Source organism: Alligator mississippiensis, chromosome 13 (assembly GCF_030867095.1).
Source record: "Alligator mississippiensis isolate rAllMis1 chromosome 13, rAllMis1, whole genome shotgun sequence".
Classification (NCBI taxonomy): domain Eukaryota; kingdom Metazoa; phylum Chordata; order Crocodylia; family Alligatoridae; genus Alligator; species Alligator mississippiensis.
Window position 1 is genome coordinate 21,040,477 of NC_081836.1, and position 19,783 is coordinate 21,060,259.

Genomic DNA, 19,783 nt, shown 5'->3' on the forward strand with positions numbered 1-19,783 from the left:
GGGAGAGGGGACAGGGAGTGGAGGCAGTCCAGTCTGGGGGGTTTTCAGCCCCCTTTGGAGGGCAGATTGGGTGTATTGGACCCCCTCCCCCCTGAAGGTGTGGGGCTCCAATTCACCTACCCCACCCTTGAGCACCAGCTGGGGAGCTCCAAGAATGAGCTCCCTCCACTGCCTTTCCCCACGCCCATTCTGAAAACTGTGAGCGCTGGCAGAGAGCTGTGGCTATTGCTGTGGGAACCTGGCTGCAGGCTCCCAGCTCGCAGTAGATTCCCCTCCCCTCTGGAACCAACAGTAAACTCCTGTTTAGTTGGGGGTAAGGTTGTAACTCAGAACGCTTTGCAGAAAATGTTCTGAGTTTCAGCTGGGAGCTGCACTTCTGTCTGCACCAAATGGAGGACCTTTTCATACAGATGTATGCCTTAAAATATCAGCTATCAGAATTTCTGTGACAAACCCATCTGCAGGGAGCTCCCCAGAGCCCTGAGTTTCTCCCACTCTGCTGCTCCTTGCCCCAAGGAACAGATCGAATGCTGTCCTTGTACCATGCAGCTGCAGCAAGGGAATCACTGCCAGCCCAAGGTGACCTCCCCATTGGGTTGTGAAAGAGGTCCCCCTTTCCATCTATCCTGGACTATCACTTGCCCAGAATTCCCTCTTTCTGCAGGCAATCCTTAATGAGACAAGATCAGAAAAGGATTTAATATGTAGGAGAAAAGAATTATACTAGCAAAACAGACCATAGGTTTGGAGCCAGAAAAACAAAACAAGAACAGTTTCTTACCCTCTCAACTGGCTATACCCTAGCCCTCTGGAGAGTCCTGCCAGTAGTTCCAGAGTTCAGCCTTCTTGCTGATTCTGGGGTCCTGAATCTCCAAAGTGTGAGCTTAAAAGACAAAACATATTCCATAATTAGCTTCTTAAATTACTTCCAAATAGCATTCTCATGAATTGCTGCAATCTTCCAGAAAGGTTTTGCCTCTCTGGTATGCCTGGAGTCCTTCTGTCTAATGGGCCATTTCTCTCAGTCACCAGTCTATTAAGGAGTTCATTTCTCCACTGCAGGTAGAGAATGCCTTGGGTGTGCTAAATACATCATTTGATCAACTTCTGTTTTATAGTTGGTAGGGTCAGGAGGGACCTGAGCAGATCATCAAGTCCAACCCCCCTGCCACGGCAGGAAAAGGTACTGGGGTCAAACGACCCCAGCAAGATGTTCACGTAACCTCCTCTTAAAGACCCCAGGGTAGGAGCCAGCACCACTTCACTTGGAAGTTGGTTCTAGGTCCTAGCCACCCTGACTGTGAAGTAGCGCCTCCTGATGTCAAGTCTGAATCTACCCTCTGCCAGCTTGTGACCGTAATTTCTAGTCACCTCGGTAGTGCTCAGGGGAACAGGGACTCCCCCAATGCCTGCTGGTCCCCTCTGACTAGTTTGTAACAGGCCACTAGATCCCCCCCTCAGCCTTCTCTTGTGGAGGCTGAACAGGTTCAGGTCCCTTAGCCTCTCCTCGTAGGGCCTGCCCTACTGTCCCCTGATCACGCGGGTGACCCTCCTCTGAACCCTCTCAATGCTGCCCACATCTCTCCTGACGTGTGGCGCCCAGAACTGGACGTAGTACTCCAACTGCGGCCTGACCAGTGCCGCATAGAGGGGGAGGATCACCTCCTTGGACCTGCTTAAGATGCATCTGTGGATGCATGACAAGGTGTGGTTGGCCTTCCTGACCATGTCCCCACACTGTCGGCCCATGTTCATTTTGGCATCAATAATGATTCCAAGATCCTTTTCTGCCTCTGTACTGACGAGAAGGGAGTTCCCCAACCTGTAGGTATGCTGCTGGTTCTTCCTCCCCAGGTGCAGCACCTTGCACTTGTCAGTGTTGAAACCCATCCTGTTCTCATCTGCCCACCCCCGTAACCTGTCTAGGTCCAATCTCAGTCTATCCCTCCCTTCTAGCGTGCCCACATCCCCCCACATCTTAGTGTCATCAGCAAATTTGAATAGGGTGCTTTTTACCCCCTTGTCCAAGTCACTGATGAAGATGTTGAACAGCGCGGGTCCGAGGACCGAGCCCTGGGGGACCCCACTGCCCACATCCCTCCAGGTCGAAAATGACCCATCCACCACCACTCTGAGTGCGGCCCTCCAGCCAGTTAGCGACCCGTTTGACACTGTAGGTGTCGACGCCACGGTCCCCTAGTTTTTTAATGAGAATGGGGTGAGAGACAGTGTCGAAGGCCTTCCTGAAGTCCAGAAAGACTACGTCCACTGCTACCCCTGCGTCTAAGGATGTTGTGACCTGGTCATAGAAGGCCACCAGGTTGGTCTGACAGGACCTGCCTCTAGCGAACCCATGTTGGTTGCCCCTAAGCATGACCTTCCCTGCTGGCCCCTCATGGACATGCGCTATGATAATTCTCTCAAAAATCTTACCCAGGATCGAGGTAAGACTAACTGGCCTATAGTTTCCTGGGTCCTCCTTCCTCCCTTTTTTGAAAATGGGAACCACATTGGCCCTTTTCCAGTCCTCTGGCACCACACCAGAGCACTACGAGTGCTTGTAAAGCCATGCCAGGGGTCCCTCAATGACCCCTGCTAATTCCCTCAGCACTCTGGGGTGGAGGTCGTCAGGGCCAGCTGATTTAAATAGGTCCAGTCCCTCCAGAAGTTCCCTGACTAGATCCTCACTGACTGTAGGCCTGGGTGCGCCTCCCCTGGGGCCTGAGGGGGTCCCAGCAGACGGGCTGATCTGGTCCCTGCTTCAGGAAAATGGAGGCAAAGAAATCGTTAAATAGGTTAGCCTTGTCATCTGGTGTGACAACCAGATTTCCTAGCGTGTCTGGCAGATGCCCCATGTTACCCGGTACCTTCTTTTTGCCCCCTATGTATTTAAAAAAGGAGTTCTTGTTGTCCTTGATCTGGGTAACGTTTACGTCATGAAATTACAAAAGTACATTTATATCAAATATTATAATACATACAGATACCAAAATGACAGTACTGAACCCAGATTCACGCTAGCTACAAGCGGGGTGTATCTAAATGTGCACTTTATTGCTGGGTAGACTAATTAGCTGCGCAGTAAAGTGCCATCATCTACACATGCATTGATATTAAGGTGCAGTAAACTAATTGTCAGGGACAGTACTATCTTACAGTATAATTTACTGTGCTGAAACCCATGTGTGGCTGCTGACCATGGCTGTAAATTGTGTCCAGTCAGCCCAGCCAGTTGGGGGCCTGCTGTGCCCTGGCAAATTTGCAGCTGTCCTAGGCACACTTGTAGATGTTGTGCCCAGGAGCAGTTTACTGTAGCTCCAACTGTTCCAGAGTTTATTGCTTTGTATTAATTGCACGTGTAGATACACCAGTAGAGATTAATCATCATAGGGATAAATGTAATTTGGGAGCTATCCATGCCTGCCACACAGTGAACCCCAAACAACTTGGTTTGGGGGTGAATCTGTGACAAGTCTACAGAAATGTTTTGGCACCCATGTATGGCACTAATGCATTAAGGTATGTATTTCAGAGGAAAAGGTATTGCAAGCAGTAATTTCCTCCTTGGAAATGGGCAGCTGCCCCATCATGTTATTGAAATGTTGTTCTCTCCTCCTGCTGCAAGAAGACAATTAACTTGGTTTACACCTACCCGTTGTATTCCTTGTTATTTTACTAATGGTATTCATGCATTTTCAGGGACTGATGTCATGGTCCGATGCCTTAAACTATTAAAAGAATTTCGAAAGAAAATGGATGATTACCAGGATGATGATGAAGAAGAGATCATCACAAAAGCTGTCCAACCTGTGGATATTATTTATGAGAGGGATATGCTTACACAGGCTTATGAAATAAGTAAGTAATGTGATCAGATTCTGCATGCACGTGTGGTTCAGTCAGTGCATTAACTGCATGACAGTGAATTGATTTTGACAGGTTTAGTTTAGAAATTTTCATTATCTTGTACATAATTATTTGGTGCATTCTGGTATGACATAGAAAGATAAAATATTTGAATTGCTCCATGTGCCTTTAAAGTACTCCATAAAGTGATGATGCAGTGTATTCAAGCAATGAAGCACTCCAAAAATACCTCAGAAAAACTGGAACAACTTTGAAATGCTTCGCTGTGAAGCACCCTCTAGCAGGGTACAGTAGGGAATTGATTAGTCATCCTGCATCACACAGTACTCTGTCACCATCTCCCTCTTCCCCTCTCACTGTTCTAAGGAGCTGCCTCTGGTACTCACACCAAACTCCATTGTTCCAGGATCACAAGATCTGCTTAGCTTGTAACCCCCACTATTTATTGCCGGGAACAAAGGCATTCCACACCCTCATTTTGCTGGACATACACAGGAGGTTGAGTCCTCAGGGTGCAATGAAAAGGTGTTGAACACCCTTTTGGAGTATGTCAATAGCATCCCACACCCATGATGCTAGCTAGACCTGCTCTTATGCAGCATCCATGAGGGGGTATATCAGCTGGAGTTAAATAGAGCAATTAACCTCCTTGTTGCATACTCAGGCATGCTAGGATCTTTGCTCTTGAGCCCACTAGATGCAGAGCTCTGCGATAGCATGTTCTTATCGCCATGCTTGAAGAACTCCAAATTAGAAGTACTTTAATTGGAGAGAGACTTGAAGCACCACAAAGGAATGTCTGTCCATGCCCTTAAGTTTCAGTATTCTGGGCTGAGGACTTTGATATCTTAGTTGTAACCTGCAGAGGATTTTTAAATTGGCACTTCTGCTCTTTTTCTCTTTTATGATGTACAGATCAACATTTTTTCCTTTAAATTTTAATGAATTTTTTTGTTCATTTTATCTAACAGGAATATACAGTGTGTTCTTAACTGTGTTTTGTGGGACAAAGAATAGGCTTTGCATTTTACAGAGAGAAAGTTGAAAGATCTGGATTCATGTTTAACTGTGCTTCAAACTTCCCATATGACTTTGGGAGAGTTATTTGATGTCTTCATTCCTCAGTTAATCTGTAAAGTTAAGGATTTTTCCTAATTTAGGAGATTAGGTGTTTAAAACAGGTTACTTTTAGCTAACCTGGTTTTAAAGAGGTTATATGCAAGTTATACTAATGTTTTTAAAATGTGTTAGCAAATATGGTGTTAAATATAGCCTGTTTTCTTAGTTTTAGGTTTGGCTTTGCTCCCTTATGCTGGCCCTGACACTGCTCTCCAGTTTCCACCCCAACTTCAAGTCTTTCTTACAAAGTAGCCTCCAGGGTTACAATGAATGGAGTTTTATAGACATTATGCTTTTCTAGGTTTAATCCAGATGACAGCCATCATTATATACACAGGGTTGTCTGTAGTCCAAATTAAAATTGGCTGCAGTCCAAATTAACTAATCCTCATTGTATGAGGATTAAAATGAATGCAGACTAAGGCAGTCTGAATTAGCCAAGTTAAACTATATTAATTAGCATGTATATATTCCATTGCTTTTAGGAAAAACAGTCTTTAGGAACTCAGATAAGCAGAAAAGCAATGGAAATATCAGTTCCCTCAAAGGAAACTCAGTTGGGTTTTTGTAACACAACAGAGACAAACCTTTACGAAGTCCAGTGTGCCAGCAACACCTCACCTGGACTAAGTATCAGGTCACTTTAGATAACTGCAACAATGTAGCAGTGCTTAAACAGTCTTATCATCTCCTCCCAATTAATTATAACCACATTGAATTGTGTCTGTTAAGGAGCTATCAATAATAGTCTATTAATCCTTCATTCGAATCGAAATTTGATTGCAACTGTCTCATGCAAATCGGTTAACGTGGTTTAGAAAATGCTGAGCTTGTCTACAAACAGCCAATATATGACCAGTGGGCTAAAAGGAAATGGGGGGTCCCCCCACTCTATTTCAATGTTTCCCACCTTTCCTGTATATTGATAACATTTTTCCAAGGTCAAAGTGGGGGGTACTAAGGTAAAAAGAAGGGGATAAGATGAGGAAAAAAAATGGGGGGGGGGGGGCCCCGCCTTTTGTCCTTTCTTATTCTCTTCCCCTTTCAGAATGAAAAACTGACAGTTAAAGTGCAAGGTGGGAGAAAAATAACCAGTGCCCTCAATCCATGTCTCCTCTTCAAATCTCACTCTACCAGACCCTCCTTTCTACTGCCTCATACTTTATCAAAACACCCACGGAAATTTTTCAGATTGTGTATTCCCCTACACTCAGTTTGAACACAACTTCTTGTTCAGGCAGCAGAACCTATTATAACTCCTTGCAGTCCCTCTTTTTACCCCCATCCATCAGAAACTCCTACTGCTATTGGACACAGAACTTCTCTTCCTGCTAACTTCTTAGAACTTTCAACAAAAATCTCCTGTCTAATGCACCCAAGTTTGGAACACCTATCTACCCACGCTTCCTTGCAGACAGAAAACCTTTCTCCTTACAGATCATGACCATAACTGCCAGCACCTGGCTAAGAATCACTGCTCAGTTCTCACTTTCTCTGTTACCCATAGCCTTGGAAAAGTAGAAATAGGGCATTTTTACATGTGTTCTGGGACGCGGCACTGGGCACTTTAATTAATGAGCTGTGCTAATTAAAAGCACCCATGTGTCATGTGCATCAGTGTCTCCATGCATCCCTGGGCTGAAAAAATAGTGGCAGGTGCTTTGAACTAAAGTTCATCAAATGTGTTTTATTTCAAAGTGCCCTGCTGCCATTTTTTTCAGCGCAGGTCCACACAGGGATGCTGATACATGTAACGCAGAAGGCTGTGGGAGAGCATCAATTTCTGTGCTCCAGCCGACTCGATTAATTGAGTCTGCTCCAACACGCTGGATTTCCAGCACCTCGGAACAGGCTCCATGGACATCTATAGGATCCCATAGAGGTAGCAGGAAAGTCTTGTCCCTTCTGAAGAGCCCCACAGAAGCCAGTACTGTTTGTATGCTTCTTTGCTTTGCTACTAGAGCACATGCTACAGGACAAGAAGGGCCTCAGGAACAATAGGATGTAACAATGATTCAACAATTACATTGTTCCCCGTGAGTTATGCCATATAGCTTATAGTAGTTATATTGATGAAGCTAAGTTTCTAATGACCAGCTGCTGTGGTCATAAAGAAGTTAAAAGGTATTCAACTTCATTTTTTTCTTCCATGTTGCCTTCAAGAATATCTGCCTGCCTGCTTCTACAGTGTATTTGTATCTGCATATGTATTTAGGGACAAAAAGAATATTAAATATTTCTTCCATGGCATTTTGCTGCTTAATCTCATTATTACCAAGCAATAATTGCTGGATAATGTGATCAATATCTTGGGGCAAAATTTCAAAACGGCCTCAATTAGCCTTCTGCTTGCATCTGGGCTCAACTCTGGATGCCTAGGAGCACAGGCTATAAGCTAGTGAAGCACAACTAGTTTACAGAATAGCTGATAGAAACTGTAAGCTGTTGCAGGTAAACATGGCAGGTTTGAAGAGGCCAAACAACTCTGCCCATTGCACATATGAATTACAGTGGTATTATAATATTTTAATTATTATTTCTCAAATACAAAGTAGCAGGAATATTTATTTTTTCCATAATTATGCAGGCATTCAATACTATGCACTCTGTATGCCAGTGAAAATAATTTCTAACAAACATTGAAGTAGTAGGTATTTTGGTTTATACTTTAAAATCATTTAGCTTCTACAACATTAAGGTTCAACATGGTGATAATTGTTTGGGCCATGTTTGGTGACTGTTCCCTTTCAAGATGATGCCTTTAAACTTAGGTTTCATGTTTGGTCTTTTTCTTCTTCAAAATAGTTGAAAGTAGAGGAACCAAAGGTATCTCTCAGGCAGAAATTCGGTTGGCTATGAATGTGGGAAAGCTAGAAGCACGCATGCTCTGTCGTCTTTTGGAGCGATACAAAGTTGTTAAGGTAATGTGAAAATACCATTTGTATTTAAACAGTGGGTTGCAAAATCTCTCTTAAAGGAGAGAGTAGAAATAGATGGGATTCAGTGATGTGCAGTTAAAAAAAAAAAAAAAAAAAAAAAGGGGGGGGAGGCCTGGAGAGACTGAAAAAGATTGACTTTGCTTAAGAGAGGGGACAAGAAAGAGAGAATATACAAGAAGTATTCAGAGGCTGCTTTTACACATGATGGGGGTTTAGTCCCTTGAATTGAAAGGGTGGGTTTTTAATTGTGATGATTAAGAACCCACCATCTCAATTTAGGGGCTTCTGTCACTGCTACAGTGAGGAGCCCAATCCTTTTTTTTTTTTCTTCTTTTTTTTTTCTTTTTTTTTCCTGTGGAGCCTGCCCACCTCTCCCATGGCTGTAGGGCAAGCTACTGGAGGGCTGTGCAGACCCTGAGCTGCATGGGGCCCTGGTCCTTCCCTTCGGCAGCAGCACCCACCGGGAACACATGTCCGGGTGCTGCCCCATCTCTTAGGCAGCACCCAGCCTGATCCAACTGTTTCCTGAGCCTGAGCTGGGGCAGCACCCTTCCACTAGTATCCTGCCCAGGTGGCCTCAGGGGGCACCGTCACCACAGAAGGAAGGACCGGGGCCCCCTGCAGCTCAGGGGCCGCTCGCCACTGGCAGCTCACCCCCCACAGCCACAAGAGACGTGAGCAGGCTCCACAAGGGGAAAAACAAAAAAGACTGGGCCCCTCACTACTTCTGCCTTCATCCCATCTCTCCCCTGGCAGGGAGGCAAGCTGTCAAAGGCTGCACAAATAACTGCTGCAAACTAAGCTACAAGCAGGTTTGATTTAGTTTGCAATGTAGCAAACACATTTAAATTGTGAAAAACCCCCACACGTGTACAGCATGACACCATTAAACTGCAAAAACAGCCAATTTTCATCATGTTTGCAAGCGCCTACAATGAATAAATATGTATAAATATATCTGAAAACTAACCAAGAATAAACTTAGTTCAAGGACCAAGCTTGATAAACTTTCTAAATTATAGTTACTATTTCCAAACTGTCCTTCTCGCTTAATTTCTGTGTAGGTGCTCCAAGACTTAAATTCTTTAGTAGTTGGCATTATGCAACCTTTTCAAAGGTATTTTGAAAGGTAAAACTGGTGCTTCTCAAACTTTTTAGACTTAAGGCATCCCTTTTTACTTGAGGCACCCTCCATTATTTTTGTGAATTGAACAGCTTCCCATTTAAAAAACATATTGATTTATTACAGTGCTTATCTCCTTGTAGAGAGACCAGGTAGTGGGGGCAGGCCAGCTGTTAGGCTGGGAAAGACTGAGCCTGCACTTAACTCCTCACATCTGCTTATCTCCTTACAACTGAGGTCACCCTTGAAGATCAGAGGGTATCCAGGTTGAGAAGCACCGGTCTAAATTATGTTGACATGTTTTTCTTTATCTCTTTGAACGTGTCAAAATATTCTAAAAGATTAGTGAAACACAAGTACCTATATACAACCTGTACTAGTTAAACCCATCCTATATTGATCTTCTTGTGGCTTATTCTATTTTTTGTTTCAACCAATTTACCACATAAGAATTACAAGTCTGTAAGTGCCTAGTTCATAGCATAGAAATTTCTAAATAGAAACTAGGCAAGCATGGTTCTTTGAGTGGATATGATCTTTTATTAGAGCAGCTGAGTAGTTGGAAAAAAGTTCTCAGCAAGCTGTCAGACGCAATAACTCTTCTTCAAGCATAAGGAGTCTTTGCTCTTCTGAGACTCCAAGGAATGAGAGATGCTAAAAGTGTGACAGGAAGTCAGTGAGAATATAAATAGGTAGAAATTAGAAAAACAAAAGGTGAAGGGGGGGGGGGGGGGCGAAGCAGGGGAGAAAAAGGCCAAAGGTGAACTACAGTGGTAGTAATTCAAGGTAGAAAAGAGACTGTATGTGAAAAAGGAAATTAGGAAGACAAAGGGCAGAAAAGTAGGGTGGGGAAGAAAAATTTAAGAGGTCAGGTCTGGCAGGTAGCTGGTGAATCAGATGGCAGGTCAGTTGTAACCTTGCCCACCTCTGTCCTTAGACAAACATGGCTACAACCAAAACCCCAGCTAAATAGAAACTATTTTTTCTGCAACTTTAGCTGATCAAAAATATTGTATTTTTTTAAAAATGCAGATTAAACTTTGAGTAGCAAGAGAAGCAAAATACGCCTAGTGCAGACTGTCAGGTTAGCAGAACATGTATATGGTTAGGAGGAAAGATTTGAAAGAAACAAATTTGCCAAAATTATGCTCTCAACTGTTTCAGGGATTTATGGAAGATGAAGGTCGGCAACGAACAACAAAATACATTTCACACATTTTTGCAGAAGAGAGTGATTTAAACCGTCAGTTTGAGAGGGAGAAGGCTCGGAGTGAGCAGCTAGCTACAGTCAGCTTGGCTGTGTTGCCTGAAGACACCTTACCCACAGATGATCTTTCTCCTGTAGAAGAAGGCGCATTCCTCTTAGTGTCTGATAATGAGGAAGAGATGAAATACGACAAGAAAGGAGGAAAGGGCCAGAAGGCCAACTCTGTTTCCCTGTTGAAATTCAGTTTCACAGATGGCCCACGTCACTTAACGCCAGCTAAAAGTAGGGAATGGTTTGTTGGAGAATTGGGTAGGGTTGGCTTTCTCTTGTATGCTTCCCTTAAAAAGGAAACTGAAAAATAATAAGATTGAAGAATTTTTTTAATTGCTTTCCCTCCAGTGCTGCTTTGACCTACTTCTCTGTTCCCTCCCGGAAACTTACTACATACTTAGGGAGTGAGGGTGACATTGTTCTGCTCCTCGTCCCTTGGCCCCTTCCTTATGTTGGGAGATTGGAACACCTTCCACGTACTAGGGCTGCAAGACCCTTGGGGAAACTAGCAGAAGTAAATAATTACTTCTTCCTGGGTAGTGGGACATTCCCACCTATCTTTTCAGTGAGCTTTGGAAGGGAAGTAATCTGAGCTTCCAAAAATGTATTTAACTGTGGACTAGAGGAGCAGTAGTAGAGCCAATTATTCACATCATATTCTGCAGGAGGGGTTCTTTGAATTGGGCACCATCTTCTCCTTAAGGTAGCAGCTGGTGGCCCAACTAATCCCTACTACAGAGTAGAAATCCATCTCAAGAGGTTTCTGTCTGCTATTGTAAAGGAAAAAAGCATCATTTGGATGCCTTAAGTGTCCAAAATTTGTCAATTTTTGAGAAGTGAAAACAGCTGCCTTAGTCCTGTTTACAAGTAACCTTACTAAATAGAACAGTGTGTGAAGTGGTGGCAGGAGATATGTTAAGTGAGTCTAACTGCAGAGACTTGGGTGGACATGTCTCATCTAGGGAATAGTTGTGCTTTGTGGGAAAGGACAGGAACTGAGCAGTGGAATGACCAGCCTTCTTGGGCATCTGTTCTTAAACTAGGCTTGAGATTGCCAGCCATGAAGAACCAAGTGAAGAAATTGCTTTCACATCACATTCTGGAAGACCCTGAGGAACTCCCTGATGGCTTTTCGGAGGAGAACTCTACTTCAGACATGCTAAAGCAGAAACCCAATCTTTCTACATGCACTCATTCCACAGATGAAAATGGGGGTACAACTGTGATAGAGGAGTTTAGGCTAGACTACTCCAAGGTAAGGTCCTTGGCTTGTTATCTGATGTTTTGTTGTTGGTAGAGCTTCTTTGTATACACTCATCTCTGCAATTTTGACCCTGATTACTCTGATGGTTTTGTTCTTTTCTTAGTAAGAGGCTCTGCTTTTGTCCCTTTATTTCACTTTTCTTATTTTGTCCATCCCGATCTTCATCTTCTCCCTGCACATATTCAACCTAGTTTCATATAAAAGTTATGGGAAGCCTAGTAAAATTATGCAACTCTAAGTTTAAATGTCGGAATAGGTAACAAATACTCCATTCTGTTATTGGAGTGTGGGTTGTAGCTGTGTTGGTCTAAGGATATTGATAGACAAGGGTCTTTGGGTGAATCTGTTATCTTTTATTAGACCAACTTAAATAGTTGGAAAAAAAATTCTTAGCAAGCTTTTGGGTTTAAAAACCCTTCGTCAGGCTGAGGAAGCACCTGCAGTTGGTGTGTGCTGTTCCTGGATGGAACGAATAGTAAAGAGGCCAGAGGCTGGTATGCATGCAAGAAAGGCAGTCAATGAAGATGTAAACTGAGGAGTCAGTGGGTGAGAGAGAGGCTGGGAAAGGAGGGGGGAAGGGAATGTAGCAGGAAAATAGTGGAGAGATACCTGGGAGTCAGGTGTCAGGCAGGTTATAATGTGTCATAAAACCAATATCTCTATTTAGTCCATAATTTTTTGTATCCAAGAGGTTGATGAAATGAAGCTCATAGGCTCATCTGTGAAAAGTGTTTTGTAAGTTCCCTTTGAGGATTAGAACTGAGAGATTGGATAGAGTGGTTTTCTTGTGAGAAATGTGCCCCCACAAGTAATTGGGTATTCTTGTCTTTTAATACATTTCTGGTGGTACGCAGTTGTTGTTTGGTGTCTCCTACATATTTTCCATCAGGGCATTTGGTACATTGGATGAGATGCATCACATTTCTGGATGTGCAGCTGTCAGATCCAGGAATGCTGATGATTCTGTTGTGGGGTATAGTAATTGTGGGGGTCGTGGAGATATGTTGGCATGTTTTGCATTTCTTGTCATGGCACGGTCTGGATCCATTCCATGTGTTCTGGGCCGTAGGAAGTTTGCTTCTGGTGATGGGGTCAGTGAGGTTCAGTGCTTGTTTGAAGGCTAGGATGGATGGTTCTGGAAAGATCTCTTTAAGAACTGGTTCTCCTAGTAGTAGTATGTGTTGCAATTGTTTTAGGATTTTCCGTATGGGTTCGAGGGAAGGGTGATGTGTCATAACCAGCAGTGTGCGATTCGTGGAGGGTTTTCTTCTGTTCTGCAGCAATTCTTCATGTGGTATCCGAGTGGCTCTTTCAAATGTGTGATCTGAGTGTCCTTGTTAAGTGAAAGCCTTTTTAAGACTAGTAAGGTGGCAATCCCAGGTGTTCCCCTCGGTGCAAATTCAGTGGTATCTGAGGGCTTGGCTGTATATCACAACTTTCTTGGTGTGTTTGGGGTGATTGCTAATTCTGTGCAGATATGTATGTTGTTCTGTGGGTTTCTTGTATAACGTGGTCTGTATCTTACCATTCTGGATACTGATCATCATGTCTAAAAAGGAGATGTTGGTGCTGGAGTATTCAAGAGATAGTCAGATGGAGGGATGATAATTGTTAAATTTCTGATGGAACTCAATCAGATTGCAGGTTTTCAGTCTAAATAATGAACATAGTATCTATCTATCTCAAGTATAACAAGGGTTTGATGGTGCAGCCCTTGAGGAATTCTTCTTCCAGGTGGTTTATAAAAGGGTTGGCATACTGTGGGGCCATTTTGGTGCCCATAGCTGCGCCCATGGTCTGGAGGAAGCGTTGGTTATTAAACATGAAATTGTTGTGTATGAGGATGAGTATAAAAGGTCAGTAATATCTTTGGGTCCGTACTCTGAGTTGTCATCTTGCTCTCGTAGGCATGCAAGGCAGGCTTGGATGCCATCGTGGTGTGGGATGTTGGTATATAAATTGGTAACATCCATAGTGGCTAGAAGGGTGTTGCTGGGAAGGTGGTCTATGGTTTTTAAGTTTTTCCATAGAAAGTCTGTATGGTTTTGGACAAAACTTGCTCCTTGGGTGAGAAGCGGTTTTCCAAACAGAGGAATAGATCCTACTATACTTATTAGGTACAGCCTTATTCCACCCTGTTTACATGCCCCTGAAAATGTATTAATGCATCCCTCTCTCCCTCTCATAATATGATCAGGTAAGCACACCTTTGTGTTAGTTTTTCAGTGACTCAAGCAGGGTGGAATAGGATCACACTTAAGCACCTACTTGATGGAATAAGATGTAGCCCAGACTGTATAGGGGAAACCTGCTTTATGACAGCTTCAGATGTTAAGGGTGGTTGTAGTTGTTCCTTTGATGAGGCAAGATAGTTTGCTAAGTCAGGCTGGGGGCTGCTGTTGCTCATGTTAAAGTTTGGTCCTGCTTCCTTTAAGACAGACCAAAACAACTGAAAGAAAAGAACAGCAAAATAGAAAATGCAGGCTATGACTTTGGTGCTAAGCCCTACTTCCATCCCTGCTTCTGGAGAAGTATGAGCACAGCACATGTCTTCCCAGACTTTGAGGTCTAGCAAAGTTGTAGCAATGACCTGCTAAGATATTTATTTTGGCTACTTTTCTGGCTACAGGTTTACAGCAGTGTTAAAAAAAACAAACAAAAAGAACAGTGTTAAAAACAAAACAAAAAAACCCCAGTCTTGGCCAGCTAAGCCAGACACTAATTAGTAGGGCTGTGCAAAATGGCTGTGTTCCATTTCGGTTTTGGATTCAGTGTTTTGGAGGGACAGCGGTTCATATTGGTGTTTCGGATCGCTGTCCTGTTTCATTTTGGCCGAAACTGTTTCAGAATTTCTTCGGTGTTTCAGCCATAAGCTATAATGGCGAATCATAAAACTGCCTATAACTGTCACTTCTTGACCGATTCAGATCAAACTTGCAGGGATGCTAGTCCCTTCTGAGGCCATGAAGCCTGCCATGTTTCAAGGAGATAGGTGCAGGGGTTTCTTGGAAACAGCACCTCAAACTGCTGAAAACATGACTGATGATGTGTAACTTTGCGTGTGTGCTAAGGTGCAGTGGGATGAAAATTGCAGACATGGTAGCCCCTGTTTTCACCCCCACAACTCTGCTGCAACCAGTAAGCCTCAGGCCTCTCAAAGATCTTACAGGTATGGGTTTTCCCCAGCCAGGACTGTGCTGTGGCTGGCAGTTATTTGGTGCCTCCTACTCCCCTTTCACTAGGGAGGTTTATGGTCCTGGCGTTTTCTGGGGCTGCCGTACCACCAGCAGCCCCACTCCGGCCTCCCTACCCTGGCAGGGTGCAGTTTTAGGTCGTGCCTAGGGTGATATGGGGCCGCCTCCTCCCCATATAGCCCCAATCCTTATACCTCCAAGTTCTTCCTGGCACAGGAGCTCAGCAGAAAGATGTTCTTCCCCTGCTGGCTGGTGAGAAACTAAACTGCTGCCTCCAGCTCTGAGAGCGGGGCATTAAAGGCTGCCCTGATTAGCACCTGTCCTGCCACATACATGGCCCCTCATGCAGGCATGATGCCTGCCAGGTTTCAGGCAGAGTGGTGCAAGGATTTCTGTGAAACTGCACCTCAAACTGCTGAAAGCAAAACTCATGTCACTTGTGTGTGTTAAGGGGTGTAGGTTGTAGCCATGTTGGTCTAAAGACATAGCCCAGACAGGGTTCTTGGGGTCAATCTGGTATCTTTTATTAAACCAACTGAATAGTTGGAGAAAGTCTTTTTTGCAAGCTTTCAGGTTTTAAAAACCCTACATCAGGCTGAGGAAGCATCTGCAGTTGCTGTGTGTGCTCTTCCTAGATGGAAGGAATAGTGAAGAAGCCAGAGGCTGGCATGCAGTGCAGGCAAGAAAGCCAGTCAGTGAAAATGTAAATTGAGGTGTTGGGGGTGAGGGACAGGCTGGGAAGTGGGGGGGGGGGGGGATGTAGCAGGTAAAAGTGGAGAGGTACCTGCTACCTGAGGAGTCAGATGTCAGGCAGGTTGTAGTGTGTCATAAATCCAATGTCTATATTGAGTCCATGAGTTTCCGTATCTAGGAGGTTGATGAAATGAAGTTCATAGGCCCATCTGCTCCTTTGCACATGGAGCTCCTTTTCTTCAACAGCCAGGTACATTTGATTATTACCATGGCAAATACAATAGAATCCAAACTTTTCATATAAGGATGGCTCATAACCTGCTTATTTTACAGCAGGTTGCTAAATTAAGAATGAACTATTCAGCTTCTTGCTGTATTATTTACTTCAAAGGATGCTGCTGCTTTGGTCAGCTGCATCACTGCTGTGGTCCAACACAGCTAACTGAGAAGTGACACCCTTAGAAATAAGATGCAGTAAGCAGCTAACAGTCATCTACTGCTCTTTACTATGACTATGACTATATGTAGCCAAAGCTAGTTCACAAACCCTCTTCTTCAGGGGGAGGGGAGGATAAGCTTGAAAGCTAACCATGTGAAAAATCCAGGATTTACTGTGCTGTTGAACTAAACCCATGACATTTGGCTATAATTAAAACGGAGTGAAACCCTGAGGGAAACATCTAGTATACATTAGGATATGTCTACACTGAAGTCAGAGGTGCATTTTCAGCTCGTACAGGCAAAACCAAACTATCTGTAAGGTAACACACTTGGATATTGCTGCCAGCGTAGCAGTAGCAGCATGGAGTTCAGTATGGACTACAAAACCTGCCCGTGATGGATTGATACTCTTGGCAGTTTGCCCATGGAGACGAGAATGGGCTCTTACTCATGTGCAGACACCTGCTCCAGTGCGTGCTAATTAGCATATGGAGCAGACTCGATTATTTGAGTCTGCTGGAGCATGTTAATTGGCATGCTCCATCAGCCTCAGTGTCGTGTATTCAGCATCCCCATACTTCAAAATGATGGTGACTCTGGAGCATGTGTAAAGACACTTTGTAGTGCCACAACTACACTGCTAGACATACTCAAGCTGATCAGCTTAAAGTTAGCTTAGGTAAAACTACACAAGCAGTGGTCAACCCTTGACTACAGTGTAAACATACTCTTCACCTTAGTTATGCCTGTAGCAAAAGGGGTATATATCTTAGCAGTGTTACCAAAGGCTTATGATTTAAACCCTAATGATACATGATGTGATGGTGATTGTTCCACTCTGGAGGCAAGTGGCCAGTTGTTTGGTATGCTAGCATGGTGTTTGCTAAACCTGCATTCCATTATCTAGTGCAGGGGAGGGCAATTATTTTGGGTGGAGGGCCGCTTACTGAGTTTTGGCAAACTGTTGAGGGCCACACTTCCCTCTGCGGCGCAGGGAAGCAGGAACAGCCCCATGGTCCCAGGCCCTAAGCCTCTGCTATGCAGCAGTTTCTAGCTGTGGGGGCAGGGCTAGGCAGACCTTGTTACTGGGTCCTGCCACTAGTTTCCTCTGGGTTCTACTGCCTCTGGCTCCTGTCATCTTTGACAGGCAGCTAGGAGCAAATAAATATTAATTTTCTAAATTTTTTTAGGAGCCCCGTGGGCCAGATAGAATGGCCTGGTGGGCCAGATTTGCTCCTGGGCTGTATTTTGCCCACCCCTGATCTAGTGCCTCTCAGACATCTTGTATGATCATGGACAAGTCACATAGCCTCAATTCCCCTCCTGTAAAATAGAGATAAATAGCAATTTCCTACCTCACAAGGGTGTTTTAATGATAAATGCACTAAATGTGTGAGATGTTCTGTACAGTGATGAGCAGGAGCCCTGTTTATCTTTGTTTAAAAATCATGAATTCTCTTATTTAAAAAAAAAAAAAAAAAAAAGGGAGAGAGAAGAGTTTGCAAATTCTCTGATTTTAAAATCCCAAATACATTTTTCTGCTATTAAAAATCAAACACCATTTTTTTTGTGTGTGTGTAATACATACACACATATACATGTATCAGTTGAGCACAATGTTTTATTGATGTATTTTAAAACAATTTGATATATTTTACATTTGATATATTGATTTTATATTTGATATATTGATATATTTTTAAACAATTTTAAAACAATTTGGAAGCCTACCAGTGCCTCAGTCACTAATAAAACATTTCTAAATACATATACATTTGGGCATTTGATTTTTGGGTTTCTTATCATGGAATATTAGCGTTCCCACTACCCCCTTTGCCCACCAGGGCGCCCAGCTGTGGTTGTCCCCCCTGCCCCAACTGCTTTGTGGTGCTGAACAGCCCTGATATACTGGTGCCCTGCCCATGCCATTCCCCCTCACTCCCAAGCCACAGCCCCCCAACCATGCTTGTGCTCCTCACTCCAAGCCCACAGCCCCCTGGCCCTGCCAGTGCCCCTCATTTCCCTGCCCCCAGCTGCCAGAGCTATGGAACCAGGGACCTGGGTCTGCAGCCCCCTCTCCCCACACCCCCCCAGCAGTACCAGAGCCCCGGCTGCTGAACATGGGAGGTGGTGGCTGCTGCGGCCAGAGCAGAGGCAGGCTCCCCTTCCCCCACAGATAGCATGGCTGGAGAGGAGCCCGTGAGGGGGGCCGCTGCAGACTGGAAGCTGCGGGCTTGGGATCTCTGCCCTGCTGCCCTCCCTCAGGGCCTCCGCAGCCCAGTAGGTGTGACTCTGCAAGACAGGGAAGCTTGGTGCCGCTATCAAGAGCCCCGTGCTGCCATTGTGAGACACTCCCGGCTTGCCCAGCAGCAGCGAGTGGACATAACTCCGTGCCAGCACCCCCACTGCTGCCGGGTGAGCAGGGGGGCACCTTGCCACAGCAGTATGGAGCTCCTGGCGGTAGCACTTAGCTTCCCCTCCCTGCTTTGCCCTGCCATGACAGGTCCCACCCACTAGGCCATGGAGGCCCCAGGGGAGGGCAACAGGGCAGGGAGCCCTGAGCCTGCATCCACTCCCACCCTGTGTATAAATCTGGGGCACGTGCCTACCCCAGTACCTCCCCAGGAGTGCATGCAGTGGTGGGGAGCCAGCACCCCGCCGCCCCCTGATGAGCCACTTGTGGCTCTGGCCTACTCTACAGCTGGGTCCTGCAGCCATGCATTCCTGTCTGGGCCCCAAGCCTCAGACCCCACCCACTACCCCAGCTGGGCAGTGCCCCCAGCCCCAGGCATACCCAATTCCCTTCTTTACTGAGGGCCTCAGTCCTGCCCCCACCCTCCACCTCTGCCTAACCTGCAGGGAGCTGCTCTCCATGTTGCCTGGCTGCCACATGCACGTGTATACATGCATGTACACGTGGTGCCCCCTGCCTGATCGCCCTCCTCCCACTCCCACCAGCCCCTTGCAGGCTGGAACTCTCCCAGCCTGCAGGGGAAAACCTGCTGTTTCCCATGTTTTTCTCCTTTAAAGAGAAAATCCATGTTTTACCACGTTTTTCAGTGGCAAACAGAAAACCCAGATCCCTGGCGATGAGGATCATAAGTGCTTTGTGGAGCATATTGAATTGTACATGATGAATTGTTTTTCTCTTTGTTCTTCACTAGAAGAACTGTGACCAAAAGAAGAAGGAAAAGCATTCCAGAACCTCATCAGTGGAGAGATCTCATGAAACTTACCGGCTGCTGAAGCGACGGAATCTCATTGTAGAAGCTGTCCGGAACCTCCGCCTAATAGAAAGCTTATTCACGTAAGATGGTGGCCAAAGAGATGTTTATTTAGCCGTTGTCTAGTGCATTGTGAAGCTACAATCAGTGCTTTGGCTTACTTATACAATGGAAGTGATGCTGATTACATGGGTGGCCATGTACAAGATGGTGCCATAAAGTAAAATCATATTAATCAAATTTTATCTCACAATGGATATCACTCATAGCTGATTTATATAGAACAGTGGTCTCCAACGTTTTTACATAGGAAATCACCTTTGGCATTTAAAATAAACCCAAGATCTACTGTGTGCTGCTGCCCCCCCCCAGCAGCATGAACGGTGCATGCCCCTAGCAACTGCGGGGGCACGGCTGCTCTGGTGGTGGCGGGAGCGCGGTGGTAGTAAGTGCGGAGTTCCCGCATATGCTGCCAGCGCTGTCGGCAGCAGAGGGGTGGCAAGTGCCAACTAGGGGTCAGCGACCACCCACAGGAACCACTGGTAGTGTCAGCAGCAGTCAGCGGTGATTGCAGACCGCCCACAGATGCCATCAGCGGCAGGGTGGCGAGCGGCGACCACCCACAGGTGCCACCGACACTGTCAGTGGCGCCTTTTTCTAG

General features: G+C 45.1%; 1 protein-coding gene across 5 annotated transcripts in view; it reads left to right on the forward strand.

Moving 5' to 3' along the window:
* Positions 1-19,783, forward strand: part of GTF3C1 (general transcription factor IIIC subunit 1) — a 163,786-nt gene that overhangs the window by 21,078 nt on the left and 122,925 nt on the right. For 4 of the 5 annotated variants that reach the window (XM_014605761.3, XM_014605759.3, XM_019482373.2 and 1 more), the window contains exons 7-11: positions 3,700-3,858; positions 7,792-7,907; positions 10,213-10,537; positions 11,350-11,561; positions 19,063-19,205. In XM_014605761.3, the coding sequence (XP_014461247.1) occupies positions 3,700-3,858; positions 7,792-7,907; positions 10,213-10,537; positions 11,350-11,561; positions 19,063-19,205 (955 nt within the window). The remainder of the gene's footprint in view (positions 1-3,699; positions 3,859-7,791; positions 7,908-10,212; positions 10,538-11,349; positions 11,562-19,062; positions 19,206-19,783) is intronic. The other variant, XM_019482374.2, reaches the window with a different exon arrangement.